This window comes from Canis lupus, chromosome 1 (genome assembly GCF_011100685.1).
Source record: "Canis lupus familiaris isolate Mischka breed German Shepherd chromosome 1, alternate assembly UU_Cfam_GSD_1.0, whole genome shotgun sequence".
NCBI lineage: Eukaryota > Metazoa > Chordata > Mammalia > Carnivora > Canidae > Canis > Canis lupus.
In genome coordinates this window covers 71409355-71425042 of record NC_049222.1, presented here as the reverse complement: position 1 = coordinate 71425042, position 15688 = coordinate 71409355, and the positions used below count along the sequence as shown (strand labels likewise).

General features: G+C 34.7%; 1 protein-coding gene, 1 long non-coding RNA gene and 1 other non-coding gene across 9 annotated transcripts in view; 2 read left to right on the top strand and 1 right to left on the bottom strand.

The window, feature by feature from the left end:
• LOC119870809 overlaps nucleotides 1-6233 on the bottom strand; it is a 30911-nt gene extending 24678 nt beyond the window's left edge. For both annotated transcript variants that reach the window (XR_005353973.1, XR_005353972.1), the window contains exon 1: nucleotides 6061-6233. This is a non-coding gene — a long non-coding RNA (uncharacterized LOC119870809). The remainder of the gene's footprint in view (nucleotides 1-6060) is intronic.
• ERCC6L2 (ERCC excision repair 6 like 2) overlaps nucleotides 1-15688 on the top strand; it is a 124779-nt gene that overhangs the window by 80141 nt on the left and 28950 nt on the right. For 4 of the 6 annotated variants that reach the window (XR_005353948.1, XM_038526849.1, XM_038526848.1 and 1 more), the window contains 4 exons: nucleotides 2603-2755; nucleotides 7463-7543; nucleotides 8862-10026; nucleotides 13700-13854. Coding sequence is in view for 3 of the 6 variants with exons in the window: in XM_038526849.1 (XP_038382777.1) it covers nucleotides 2603-2755; nucleotides 7463-7543; nucleotides 8862-10026; nucleotides 13700-13854 (1554 nt within the window). In the remaining 3 variants the exon portion in view is untranslated. Of the gene's footprint in view, nucleotides 1-2602; nucleotides 2756-7462; nucleotides 7544-8861; nucleotides 10027-13699; nucleotides 13855-15476; nucleotides 15560-15688 lie in introns of all 6 variants that reach the window. The other 2 variants (XR_005353949.1, XR_005353950.1) reach the window with 1 other exon arrangement.
• On the top strand, nucleotides 7232-7338 carry LOC119869958. The gene has a single exon (XR_005354917.1). It is a non-coding gene; the product is annotated as a U6 spliceosomal RNA (small nuclear RNA).

Below are 15688 nucleotides of genomic sequence, written 5' to 3'. Positions count from 1 at the left end.
CCAGTTTGAGGCATTTTGTTAAAGCAGTCTTAGGGAACTAATACAGCCTCAAAGGCAAATATTATAAATTTAACTAGGGGGATCCCTGGGTGGCTCAGTGGTTTGGCGCCTGCCTTTGGCCCAGGGCGTGATCCTGGAGTCCCGGGATCGAGTCCCGCGTCAGGTTCCCGGCATGGAGCCTGCTTCTCCATCTTCCTGTATCTCTGCCTCTCTCTTTCTCTATGTCTATCATAAATAAATAAATAAATCTTTAAAAATAAATAAATAAATAAATTTAACTAGCATTTTTATGTGAAATTTCTGCATGACAAAGGACCTACAAGCCAAATTTAAAAAGTATCTGGGAGGAAAATTTCCATATATATAATAAGCAAAGGATTAGCATCTATAGTACATAAAGAACTTTCACAAGCCAATAAAAAGACTATGATTAGACATTTTATTGAAGAAAAAATATAAATGGTTAACACATATATGAAAGGATGCCTAACTACAGTTTTAGTCTAGGAATATAAGACAATACTGTGGTATACATACCCCCCTTTTGGTGTGTGGGGTTTTGGGGGGGGGGTTTAGGGAGGTAGGGACATTGGTGCTATTCATTGTTGGTGGGGGTATTTGTAAAGAGGTACTCATGCTATTTTTGAGAATATAATTTGGTCCATTTATTTTATAGGCTAAGTTAATAATGTTTTAAAACACATAGCACCGGGGATCCCTGGGTGGCTCAGTGGTTTAGCGCCTGTCTTTGGCCCAGGGCGCGATCCTGGAGTCCCGGGATCCAGTCCCACGTCGGGCTCCCCTCATGGAGCTGCTTCTCCCTCCTCCTGTGTCTTTGCCTCTCTCTCTCTCTCTCTCTCTCTCTCTCTCTCTATGTCTATCATAAATAAATAAATCTTAGGAAAAAAGTACTATGTGGTTTTTTTTTATCTGACAGAAATACTCTCATATACATACAGTGAAGGATGATAAGGATTTATATTCAGCATTGTTAGTATTTGTTTTAAAAAATGAAAAAAAAAAAAACAGCCTAAATGTCCAGTAGTAGAAAGATGATAAGATAAATTCTGATGCACAGAACAGAAAAAAAAATTATAGAGTAGATGTACTGTTCTGGCAAGACCTCTAAGACATTCTTTTTTTAATTTAAATTCAATTTGCCAACATATCGTGTAACACCCAGTGCTCATCCCATCAAGTGACCTCTAAGACATTTTAAGTGGGACCAAAACAACCAACTTGCAGAACAAGTACATCAATTATATTGATGCATAAAGTTATTTATATGTGTATATATAAATAGCTTTAACTACAGTGAAAAAAGATCTGGAAGGATATGCCTAAATATCACAATGTTACCAAGACTGATAAAAGATGATTGGTATTATTCAAGATGGGCTTTCTTTCACTTTGATATTTTTGTTTGCATTTGTTGTAATATTGCATTCAGATATTTTATACTTAAAAAAAATAAAAACATCACTTACATAGAAACTATACTCCTTCATGTTTAGAGCATTTCATATATTCTAAAGTTTGGCATTCGGAAATTCACCTTTCATCATTGTATTTCATATAATTTAGAAATACATTTTTATTTGCAGAAGAATTGCAAATTGCAAGAATAGCTCAAAGAACACCCAATTAACTTCACCCAAATTCCCAAGTTGTTAACATTTTATCACATTTGCTTTTCTCTTTCAGCCATGATCTTTATTTTTCTGAACCATTTGAGAGAAGGTTGCAGATTTATCACTGCTCAGTTTTCTAGTGTGTATCTCCCTCAAGGGGAAGGACACTCTCCTATTAATATATACATATAAAAATAATTTTATGCATATAAGCACTCAGTTTTGTGTGTCATTCTGCACTTGCTTTCCACCCCTACTTTCCTCTCCAAAATGCAGTTATCCAAATCAAGGAACTAACACTGCAGTGATACAACATTAATTTGTAATCCACAAAACTCAATCAGATTTCACCAATTTTCCTTGCAATTTCACCTCTTCTTTTTCTTTTCTGGTTCAGGATCCAGTCCAGGATAATGATTATAGAGTATTTCTTTTCATGTCTCTTTAGTTTTCTTTAACCTGGAGTGGTTACCCAAGCTTTACTTGTCTTTCATGACCTTCAAGTGTTAAAAGAGTAAGGTCTTTCCTTGTGTTAGCTTTCCTTAAAGTAGGTCCATTTGATGTTTCAGTTACTTAGGTTGTAATTTAACTTTGGTGAAATACTGATGATTTTTGTAGCTCCTATTTTAATGAGTCTTGAAAGGAGAAAAGTGTATTCAAATGTATGCTTTTATCATTAAACATTTTACATTAAGTGAATATTGCATACTGATGGGATCTTGATTCAGTTGGTAGAAAACAGATAAAATAGGAAATGTAAAATCTCAAGATCTCTTCTTCAATAAAACTGGCCCAATTACTATTATTTCACCATAATGGCAACATCTGCCAGGGAAATTAAAATAAATTTTCTTCCCTAAGGAGATTCTGCCTCTCCAGCTAAAGCTGTGTATATACAGAGAATGCCAGGAAATTCTGACATATTGTTGGAGCAAACACTTCAAAAATATCTTGTGTTTTTTCTGTTTTAGCAACTTCACTGTGTGGTGGTTGGAAGTGAAAATGCCAAGCGATATTTTGAAGCAGTTCAAGGATCAAAAGAGCATCGAGGAGAGCTGTTTGGGGTCTATAATCTCTTCAAACTAAGGTCTCAAGGGTCTTGTCTTACGAGGGACATCCTAGAGGTGTGAAATTGTTCCCTGATCTTTTCAGTAATGTTTTAAATATAGTTTTCTTCCTCAGGAAACTTGAAATATAATTGCTAGTACCTTTTCAGAGAAATTTGTGGTTTTCCTGATAAAAAATGCCTGTGTTTAGGATTTCTACTTTTAGAAAAATAAATTAATTATTGTACCTCTAAGCTAAGATTTCCCTATGCATAATTGTAAATAATGTATATATACAAATACAGATACATATATTAGATAGTATGACCTCCAAGACCATTTTCAGACTGGAAAGAAAAGTATATTATTTTGAAAACAGCTGCTAAAGTCAGGAACTAAAAAAAAAAAAAAAGGAGAGACTTTCCTAAATAAACAAAAATATAAAATGTGTTTTGATTAAGAATTACCAAATACTCCCTGAGATACACTCTCATGTCTCATGGAGATTTTTGTTTTCTGTTCCCAATAAAAATTCCACACCAATATTTCAGACTCTCCCAGTTATGTTCATCCTCAGCATACAGATGTTTCTTATTCTTCAAACAGAAATTTATATCTTTTTTTTTTAAAACCTAGCTTAAGTTCTTTGATATATCAGGATACTAAGGGTATTAGCCTATTTTCTAGTCGATATTGATGTATCATAAAATCCTGAAATATCCTCTTTCTCAATCCCCTCATCATGTAGACAAGGAAAATGAGTCTCAGAAAACTCAAAGACATTTTCCTTAACTTCCAGGACTTTGTAGTAAAGCCTTCACATACTTTATTGATTTCATCAGTTTTATAAAAACAGGTCAAGAACAATTGGTCCCTGTGCTTAAAGAACTTAGACCATCTTGACAAGAGGTAAAAGAGAATACTTACATAATGAACATGTAATATCAGTAAGCATGGTAAGATGGCTAAGAAGGAGGCATGTATGTGTGTATCCTGAGAATATTGCAACTGTTACGCAGTACCTCATGTACTGCTGAATTTAATTTTATGGTAACTATTTGATTTCAATTGAGTGTCCCATTTGAAGTCCCCCCTGTCCTGGGGTGCCTGTCTGAGTCAGTCAGAAAAACATGCAACTCTTGATCTCAGAGTCGTGAGTTCAAGCCCCATGTTGGATGTAGAAATGACTTAAAAATAAATTTTAAAAATAAGTTCCTCTACCTTTTTCTTCTTTTGAATATGCTCTTTCATGGACTCATTCTTTCCCATTCCTCTTTTATAAAGTAGCCTTGTTAGTATTTCGGGGCCCCCCTCAGATATACTTCCTTCTCAGAGCAGTACCCAACATACCATCTCCTATTTGTGTTTCTCATTTGAAATTATTGCCTATGAAGTTTGTTAGTATTATATTACTTATCCTCTTTTTTGTCATTTATCAAATATTCAAGTTCTATATTTTATCAGAATAGCAACCTATCCCTTAAGGAAATGTTAGGGTAAGACATTCAGTATGACAACTTATTAAATGGAAAGTTCTCTTGTTTTCTGGTTGTCCTAAGTATATCTTATTTTTCCTCCAGGATTGTTTATTAATGACAGGACTCTCCGTGTCTTATATTTTGTTTGTGGTAACATGTGCTTAACTTCTTACCAGTAGGCACATCATCAGCACCGCAGTATTAAATTTTGAATTAAAACTGCTCTTCTGGGGACACCTATTTGGCTCAGTAGTTGAACATCTGCCTTTGGTTCAGGTCGTGATCCCAGGGTCCTGGGATCAAGTCCTGCATCAGGCTCCCTGCAGGGAGCCTGCTTCTCCCTCTGCCTATGTCTCTGCCTCTCTCTTGTGTCTCTCATGAATAAATAACTGAAATCTTTAAAAATAAATAAATAAATAAAAATAAAATTGCTCTTGTGTTATCAGCCAGAATTTAAAATTATTCAGTCCAAATGTTTACAGGTTAAAATAAATGTCTCTCCTGATAGATAGATAGATAGATAGATAGATAGATAGATAGATAGATAGATAATTAATTCAGGCATAGTTAGATTCATGTTGCTTTTGGCCAATGTTTTAAAATATTATTATTCCAAGCCCTATATAATGGAAGCATATATCTCAGAATAAAAGAATTATTTCACTTCCTGAGATATTTTTAATTTTTAAAGATTATAGAAAATTCCTTTTAAAATGTTTTAAGATGTAGAAATGTTTATTTATAAAACACTTTTAATCTGATGATTTCCAGGCAATTTAGTTCTACTTTGCACTGACTTGTTCTCTATATCAAGTTTCCCTTTAGAGATAGATATTGAGAACTAATTTCACAAATATTTAGTGAGTATATGCTAAATGTCAGGTATTATACATCCTAAAGCTAGGCATACAGAAATGAATAAATACACAAAAAGTCCTACCTATAAAAAACTTACATTCTATTCTGAGGAAACAAACAATTTACAGAAAAAATGATGCGTGTAGTATGTTATGACAGTAGGCTCTAAGCACAAAAATATAGCAGGTAGAAGATGAATGACTTCTGGAGAACTAATGCCCAGCATCATGATTATAGTCAAATGATACTATTTTATAAACCAAATTGTTAATGGAATAGATTTTAAATGTTCTCACCACAAAAAAGTAATGATCATTCTGTGGCATGATAGAGGTGTTAGCTAAAGCTATAGTGGTAATCATGTTGCAATATATAAATATCAAAACATGTTGTACACCTTAAATGTACATAGTGTTATATGTAAATTATATCCTAATTTTAAAAAAATAGAGCAGGGGAGGGAAATAGGAAAACTGTCAAGGAAAAAGCATTGCAGTTTTAGATAGAGTAGCCAAGAAAGTGCTCACTTGAGGTTTCAATTGATTCCTTGAGAAGATGAAGGAGGAAGATGTGTTTTACAGAAGAACAAATACAGAGGTTCCACAGGAGGAGCATGCCCAGCAGAATTTCAAGATGGCAGGAAAGCCAGAGTGACTGGCGTGGAGTGAGGAGGAGAGCAAGCGATGGGGCCAGAGAGATGACAGGAAGCCAGATCATGTGGGAACCCTGACTTAGACAAAAAGCGATTAGTGGCTTCTGAATAGAAGAAAAACAGAATCTGACTGCCCAATCTAGACTAAATATTAAGAATTAAGCTACAGAAGTGCAAAAGCAGAAGCAACACACCAGGTAGGAGGATACTACAATAATTCAGCCAACAGATGATGAGGGTTTGGATCCGAGCAAGAGTGGTGGATGGTGTGAGAAGTGGCTGCATTCTGTATATATTACCTAGGTGGTGCTGACAGTTTTTGCTAATGAATTAGATATAAGGTCTGAGAAACAAGATTTTTGGCCTGAGAAACAGAAGACTGGAGTTGCCGTTACCTATCACAAAGGGCTTCCCACAGGATTGAGATTTCTGGTGCTGCCAGTTCCATTTGTTGTAGCCACTTGGCTTCTGTTGAAGGGATAAAGACAGTACAGGGAGGGGACACCCCCCCCCCACACACACACACACACACACTTCCCTTGCAGAAATAGCCTCTTGGCATTGGGAGAAAAGATCTCAAAGAACTGTTTATTATTCTCTACAGTTCTGGAGGGGAGATTCTTGTTACCTTGGATACCAGGTGGCTGGAACCATGCCATGGGTATATATGTCTAAGTTGGGCATTTGTAACTCTAGTGACGATAGTAGTATTTCCCCTTGTTTAGTCAACAAATAAAGCCTTAAAAAGAGAAATAAGTTTATTTCCTTTTGAAGGAGAATTTAATATTCTAGAATCTAGGCCATTAAATACCTTTGCTGAATGGTATACCAAAATCTTTAAAAGCATAAATACTTTCCCAATATATATAAGAAGGCTGTTACAGATGAAGATTTTTTTTTTAGTTTCATATTAGATAGGCCTTTTCATTTGATGTTTATTACACCAAAGGAATCAATAAACATTTTAATGAATATGAACAATAAATACACTAGCAATATAGGCTACAATATCAAGTTCCCAATATTCAATATTATCTGTAGGGTTTGAGATGCTAATAATATCTTCTTACTACAACTGTTATGTAGACTATTATGCAGTTACTATGGATATCGTTACTGGGTAAATATATATTTTTTTATTCTCATTCCCCTACTAGAATAATTAGTGGAGTTGGCTATCAGGTATTATTTTCTATCTGAAAAAGAAACTTTAATTCAAGAAATTAGAGTACTTTATGAGTCCAGCACACTTCCACTATATCTCTCTACTACCTAAGAATTATGAGCATTTTAAAATGTGTAAACTGGGGCAGCCCGGGTGGCTCAGTGGTTTAGCGCCGCCTTCAGCCCGGGGCATGATCCTGGAGACCCGGGATCCAGTCCCATGTCAGGCTCCCTGCATGGAGCCTGCTTCTCCCTCTGCCTGTGTCTCTGCCTCTCTCTCTCTCTCTCTCTCTGTGTCTCTCATGAATAAATAAATCTTAAAAAAAAAAAAAAAAAAAGGTGTAAACTGTATATGAGTTTGTATTAACAAAATTGAAAAATAACATTAAGGAAGCTAAAGCAGTGCTTGCTTTGGCAGCACATATACTAAAATTGGAATGACACAGAGAAGATTAGCATGGCCCCTGTGTAAGGATGCCACACAAAATCATGAAGCATTCCATATTTTAAAAAAAGAGGTAAAGCATCCTGATCTCAGTCTGCCTTTCTTAACTCCAAGTTTTCATATGCTATTGCTATTGTTTGTCTGGTTGTTTTTACCCCATATTTTACAGTTATTTGCATTCTTAATAGAGAGAAGGCAAAGTGGAGGCAGGAATCATGACAGCTACAACATGGTTGAAAGAGGAACCTCCAGTACACAAACAAGAGATGGTATGCAATTTTTGAATCTGTAAACTAGGACTCCTAGAAAACATTTATTGGGACAATTTTAAGTTATTTTTCCTTTTTTTTTTTTTTTCATTTTTTCAATGTATAAAGAAAAAGGTCTTAAAAAAAGTCAAGGACACAAAATCAGAGGCCTGTCAGTTAAATTAACCATTTAGGCTAACTTAACATTTCATATAATAAGAACAAAGTCAAGAACAATTCACCAGTCATTTACATCCAAACTGGAATTTTAACTATACCAAACTATAAATTCAAAAATAAATACACTGAATAGGTTAACAATCCAACCTAACTAAATAGGTTTTCACTAAACAAAATACTAAATGGAAAAATAATAAAATATGTTTAAGATTATGAAATCCAAACATCAAAATTATTCTCTGACTCAAATATTTTATTTTATTTGAGTCCTTGATCTTGTGATCTTTTTGGTAGTTTGTCATCTCACATTCTACAAAATCTATATTGTCATCATAAGGCCTCTTTAAAAGTAAAGAATGTACATAGAGAAAGTTTTTTGTTATTATTCTTGCTGATTTTTTCCTGCCTTTAGGGATTTAACTATACATTTATACCAGCTTAATGATTTGGAATATGGGATAAGTATTTATCTAACTTTATAGAAATACATGAGTAGCAATGTTGGCAGAAGTATTACTGGATTAAAAAAGTATTACTTGATAATACTTTCCCAAAATCTTTTACTAATAAATAATAAAGTCTCAGTTTCAAGAAACTGAAGGATATATTTAGCTCTGATTGATGTAAAAATAATAAATTCTGGATTTCAATTTGTAGCAAATTTTACTTCAGAATATCCAAAATATTTTATTTCTGATGGTCAAGATCCTGTCAGATCTTAATATTTTTAATCTGTTAGAACAATTTCCCACTTGTGAATTCCTTACTTTGTTAATGCCTACACATTTGTTTTTTTCTTAAAGTGTGATTGGAAATGTGTGCTGGACTATATAGTAAGCAAGTTGTGTACTTTTCACTTTTGAGACCAGAATCAGTCCCTACATCTTAGAAGGTGACTGCTCTGCTCTGTGTTTTCCATATAGATAATTCGATTACCTCGTATTCTGTATAAACTTTTATTTATTTTGGAAAGTTATTCAACTTGAAAAAAGACTGTACTAGACTGTAATATTCTGTACATTTGTTTATAAAAAATTGTACTTTTAGAAAATATCAAGTGATATATTAGTTATGTGCCCAAATTTAATTCCCTTCCAATGTGATAGATTTGATACTATCTTGACATTTTCTAATGTTTCTGTGACTGTTTCTTATATAGTCTAGAGAGCCTGACTGTCAAGAACACAGAGGTCTAGAACAACCTGCAGAGTTGCCAACAAAAGAAACATGTGATCTCTGCAGTGATTTTAGTGATGATGAATCATTGGGAAACTCAAGAATAAAGACTGCTAAAAACAAAGCATCTGACTCAAGTAAAGCTTCAGGTTCTCCTGGACAGCTTACCTTACTCCATTGTGGTTTCTCTAAATTGTTTGAAACAAAATGTAAAGCATTTGAGAACAGTGATGGAAATATTGCCTCTGATGATGAAAGTTCTGATGAACAGCCCATGTGTCTTTCAGTAGAAGCCAAAGATGTTGGTTATCAGAAAAGTCATGACTCTCTTGGTACTTCACAACATCAGAAATTAACTAACATCCTAAATCCAAATGAAAAATGTACTTTTGATAAAAGTGAGAAAATTTTTGAACAAAATATTTCTTCTGAGTCTGATGATGAGAAAAAATTTAAAAATACAGCTGACCACCATTGCATTTTACACAGTGCCACAGAAGTAGAAGATAATGATGTCATCTTTCCCACACAATATACAACTCAGAGATGCCCTAAGAATGGTATAAAGTTTAAGCCACTCGTGGATGGATCTCAAGATTCTGAAACAGAAAATCCTATAAAAATAAGAAATAATGGTGATGATAGAAAGACTGATGTCAAAGGAAAGAGATCAATTTCAAAACAATTAAATCCTGAGAATGTGACCCTGAAATCTATTATGAAAAGAAAAGGAAGTAGTGATATTAGTGATGAGTCTGATGACATTGAAATTTCCTCTGAGTCAGGAGTAAGGAAGCGAAAAGCTACAAGTTCTTTGAGGTTTAAGAGAAAAAAGGAAAATAAAAAAGAACTTCGCACTTTTCCTAAAACAATGACGAAAACATATCAACTTTATGCAGCAGATGGAGATTGTAACTCTCAGGCTGTTGATGATTTTTCATCCTCAGATGACGATTTAACTGTTCACCACATCAGTTTCTCTAAACAGAGCCATACACCAAAAACTATAAAAGATAGAATCAGTTTCTCTTCAAAATTGTCTAACCACAAGAAAAATAGCATGTTTGTGCCAAGAAAATCAATGAAATTTTCAAATGAGAGAGCTGTCAATCAAGAGGGAATGAATGAATCAATGGATAAATTTTTAGGTAACTATAGATACATTTTGAAAACTTTATGTTACATATTTGTTTTTCGCAAATAGTTCTGTAAGAGATTCTTGAATTAGCTTGTAAAATAGTTCTGTAATCAAGCTGCTACATTGAGGCACAAATGAGGAAGTGGGTGGATGTCAGGGTAAAGGAAGACCACCTAGATCAACATAGAGAACTTTGTCATCCACCCCAGGACCTCTCCATGTGCCCCATCTGAATCACAGCCCCCACCAGACTTCATTTAGTCTTGACCTGTAGGTAACTAAAAATTAGTGCTCCTCCTCAGTCCTTTTTCAATGTCTTTCCAGTCAGTTTGGTTGTCAAAGCTTATTTTCTAGTAGATCCCTCAGGCAGCACTCATGAGAATAATATTCCCTGAGATTCCTACTGGTAACAGTTTGTGCCCTTTATACTTAAAAGTCATTTTTGCCAGATAAAAAATCGTTGACTCACACTTTCTTAAGTATTGTAAATACTTTTGGCATGAAGTGTTGTATCACATGTTCTTTTTGTTCCCCCTTGATGCCCAAAAGAATTTCCTTTCTTTTCATTATTGTCCAGTAAATTTATTAGATTGTGTTTGAATGTTTGTCATAGTTCGAGTTGCTCTAACAAACTACTACAGACTGGGTGGCTTAAACATTTGTTTCTCCTACTTCTGGAGAGTAGAAATCCAAGATCAGGATGCCAACATGGTTAGGTTCTTGGTTAAGGCCCTCATCCTGGCCTACAGAAGGCTGCCATCTTGCTGTGTCCTCACATGGTAGAGACAGAAATCATCTCTCTTGTGTCTCTTTTTTAAGGGCACTAGTCCCATTCATTAGTGCTCCACCCTCATGACTTACTTACCTCCCAAAGGCCCAACCCCCAAGTACCATCACTCTAGGGATTGGAGCTTCAACATACGAATTTTGGAGGGGCACAAACATTTAGTCCATTGCAGTATTGGTTATTCTGGGTCAATATTGCCGTAATATATTTTCAACTCAGTTTTTATTTCAGGAAAGCTTTCTTGTACTAGTATTTTTTTTTTTTTTAAGATTTTATTTATTCATGAGAGACCCAGAGAGAGAGGCAGAAACACAGGCAGAGGAGAAGCAGGCCCCATGCAGGGAGCCCGATGCAGGACTCAATCCCAGGACCCTGGGATCACGCCTTGGGCCAAAAGTTAGGTGCTCAACCACTGAGCCACCGAGACATACCTTGTACTAGTATTTTTAAGTTACTTTTTCTGTTCCTTTGCCTTGGCTTTCTTCGTTAGAGACTCCTGTTATTCAAGTATTCAATTTCCTTTGCCTGTCTTCAGTATTTGTCATGTCTCAAATCCATTTTTGTCTTTTTCATTTCTTTTCGCTTTTTAAAAATATCCTTCCATTTTTCTTTAAGCATTAGTTATTGTGTTAACTCCCTCTTTATGTTCCTTCTAGTTTAGTCTTCATTTCTGATATATTTTTTAATTTCTAAATCTTTCCTGAGTCCTGTCACCCATTCTGAGGTTTTCTTATTATGTTATACTTTGTTTTGAAATCAGTTACAATTTTAAACTGCTTTGTGAGCATGTGTTTATGGCATATTTTCATTCTGCTGTTTATTATTTTTTCTCTTATGGTAATTTTTATGAGATTTGACCCTCTTGGCTCATTTTTATGGAAATAATTTTCTCTGAATTTTTTAAGCAAGAAAGAGTTTAGGAATTTTTTTCTAATTTCACAAAGATCCATATCTTTTTTTTGTAGGGTGCTCAGAACTGTGGTGGCATTTACTGCCTCTGTCATACCCACTGCTTAGCTCTAGACCTTCTCTTTCCCTCATTCCTAATCTTCCTATCCTGTTCATTTTGACTCCTTCCCCACAGTTTTCCTTTATTGTGTGGCCCTAACATGGGAGCCTTGGTGGGTCAGTTGGGGAAGTTCTAAGAGCTAGTTTGCTTCAGTTTCTCAGGCTTTCTTATCATAAGCACCCTGCACCCACTCAGCACTGGAGAATGGAAAACCTTCCCAGGTTCATCTACTTATCTCCAAGTGGCCCACTGTGCTGTCCAGGGCACACCTGTTGGCTATCCTACGCTCTCCTGTTCTCAGATCCACTAGATGCCACCCTGTTGCTTCCTACACCACACTGTGATGTTGTGCACAGTGTAGCTATTGGTGGATTGTCCCCATCTATTTTTATTTTAGGGTTCATGGGGGGGGTGTCTTGTTATCTTCATTTGTTGTATGGTTTTCCGTGGCTTTTTGTTTTGCTCACTAATTGCTGGCTGTTTTATGTAAGGATTCGGAGATTGAAAAATTGCTTCCCCTGCCACCACCATCTGCTGAGAATCTGTTTAGTGATTTTAAAAGTTATCATTGCTTTGAAAGTATCTGACTCATTCCCAAAAAAAACTATGTGAAAGAAGCTGATATATAAGCAAGGATAGTTTGTTACAGAAATTCAATCATTGTGTTTGACTTACATATCAAACTTTCTTTTGTGGTTATTCAAAAGTTCATTATGATATATATTTTGATAACCCTTGTAACTAAGCACTGGACTATCCTTTGGTTTGTCTGCTCTAATTAGATTTAGGTATGAGGAATTGTTGCATAATCTGTACTTTAAAAGATCAACTGAGTTTTGTTTTTGTTTTTTACTGTGTAAAAGATGTTAGTAGTGTGGGACTAATGCTATTTTGAATAATGCATAAAACATGTATCAAAATTAAGAAAAATCCAAGTAAGTTTTCTAACAGAAGAATCTTTGAATATACACACTACCTGATATTAAGAGATTTAAGGAGGATGTTATCATAGTTTTTCTTTTTGTTATCTTATTTAACAACATCTTGTTTTTCTTACGATTGTCAGTTTTCATTGAAAGAGGTTCAGGACTGAAATAGCACGTGTTGAAGGTCATAATTAAGGTTCATTGCCAGAGATGTTTGAGGGAGCCTTCACAGACCTCAGTTCTAGCCTTCTCTTTTATGACCACAATTTAAAAGTAAATTATAGGTACCTAGGAGCAAAGCAATAAAAAAAAAAAAAAAAAAAAAAAAAAGGAGCCATTTTTTAAACTCCTTCAGATAAAGGCTGTAAGTTAATTTTTTTCATTTCCTAAAAAGCTCCCAATCTTGACATTCTCTGGCATATGTACAAAAAGACAAAATACAAAAAAAAAAAAAAAAAAAGACAAAATACAAACAGTAAAACTAGCAAAGCCAACCAAATGAAACTCCCTGGTCATAAACCCCATATTCCCCCTCCACTGCTGTAATCAAGTACATGTTTAAAGGAACAGATAGATGAGGCCAAGCACTGCTGTTTAAATTAGTAAACAGGTTTTTTTTTAACCAACAGAAACAACAAATCCATAGAGATGACCCTTCACTGTGACTTTTCTCTTAGCTAAACCCCTCATTTCAAGTTTAAATATTGTTATCTAATCTCAGAAGTTCTCATATTGATGATAAGTCATTTCCAAGTTAACCTAGACAAATATATTTAAACTCTTTTCAATTTTTTAAAAAATAGAATATTGTGATGTTAACATATGAACTCAGTGTTTTTCTTGAGGATTAAAAATAAAATATAACCTCTTTTTTAATGTGTAGCTGATAATTTTTAAAGTGCCATGGAACCATATTGTTTCACAATGAGACATCACTTAATAAACACCAATTGCCTCTCAGATGGTGTTCAGGAAGTGGCTTATATTCACTCCAACCAGACTGTGATTGGATCCAGCAAAGCTGAAAATCACATGAGCCGATGGGCAGCACGGGATGTGTTTGAATTGAAGCAGTTTTCCCAGCTTCCCGCCAATGTAGCTGTTTGTACTTCTAAGGTAAGAGAACATAGGATACTGACATCTTTAGTATTTAGAAGTCACTCAATAGGATCTTCTCTAAATACTCCATCAAAAGCGGCTACTAAGACTATAAGTGCTGTACAAACAAGTATAAAAAACAGAATGCCATTTGGAGCACTGCTGTCGCTAAGAATGTCTTATATTAAAAGGCAAATCTGTATCTAGATTGAATAATGTTGAGCTGCTTAACAGTTTCCCTTAATAAAAGTTTGCCAAAAAAATGAGAAATCTGAGGGAATCATGCAGTTAAATCAGAACCAAAACCACTTCTACTTATATAGAAAATGGGAAGTGTATGATTAGATTTCTTTCAGAATTTTTCATCTAACATGAAGGTACATGTGAAAATTAACTTTATATAGAATATATATATATATATATATATATATACATTTTTTTTTTTTTGAGAGAAAGCAAGCATGCATGAGGATGAGCCAAGGGGTGGGGAGAGAGGGGCAGATGGAGAGAGAGAATCTTTAGTTGTAGGCTCTACACCCGGTGTAGGGCTCTATCTCATGGCCCTGAGCCAAAATCAAGAGTTAGACACTTAACCTACTGAGTCACCCAGTGCCCTTAGAATTTATATTTTTAGCAAAAGGATTCATAAAATGTTAAAAGTAATAAATACTTTTGTTTAAAATTACTGTTATATAAAAAAAGACTTTATATAAATATGGTATTTTATTTACACATAGTCACTTTCATTAAATATTTTTTTAAAATATTTTCTTCTCTTTGGCTTATTCTTTATTCCTAAGAACTGAGTGTCTGAAGAGTAGTTTTTCTGTCACTTTACGTGTAGGAGTTAAGAACAGGTACTGCATATAACAATGATATTAAGTCAATACTACTGTTAAGAATGAAGGGGGTAATGCCTCTGAACTGTCAAGCTGTCTTTATTTATTTGTGTACTTCCTCTGGTTCTACAAAGGATTTGGATTGTCCTCACAATAAAATCAGAATACAAAATGAAATTCAGAACCAAGGAAAATATAAATTAAATTAGAAGTTCAGGCCTGAGAGAAAGTTAGAATGCAGATATATAGGACTTAGTGTTCTTACCTAGATATTTTTTTAAATGACAAATTTGATTGAGTTTCCTGGTAGATAAAACAAAGGAAGTAAACTATTTATTTAGTGTTTTCTCAGCTACTGCATTTGGAAATGTGTGTGGACACTTTGGGTGGTCACAGTGACCAAGTGGCATTAATCTCTGAAGACTGGGATACCTAAACAGCTGTCATGGGGACATTTCCTAAATGCCGAAATGCCATAACACCCTGCTGAGAAACACTGAGCTATATGGTTGCCCTTAGGAAAAGAAAAGAAAAAAAAAAAAAATACTAGCTCTTCTAAGGAGAAAGAAAGCTCTTCCTAGCACTTAGAGGGAATTTGTCACTGGGGATTTTAAATGGTGACTACTGAATGATCTAGTGAGCAGTCAGCTGTCTTATCCTTAGACTAAATGTAATAACGGACCCTGAAAAGCTGTGCTTTTTAGCACTTTTCACTGTATTCCAAAGACATGATGCCACAATACAACACATGAAAGCATTCTTTCATGACCCAAGTATGCTACCCTTTCATATTCTCATTAGATCTAGGAATACACCTTATCTCAACCAGCACTGTAGAGAGCATTTCCACAATTTGCCTGCCTTGTAGGAGCTATCTGCAAAATGTAAGTAGAAACATGCTGGGTTTGCCAGAAATTTGCTATATTGGAGTGAAGACCCCAATCAGAATCTCTTAAATAGCTAATTTTTTCTCATTTTATTTTTTAACCATATTCCTCCTTTTTTTTTTTTTT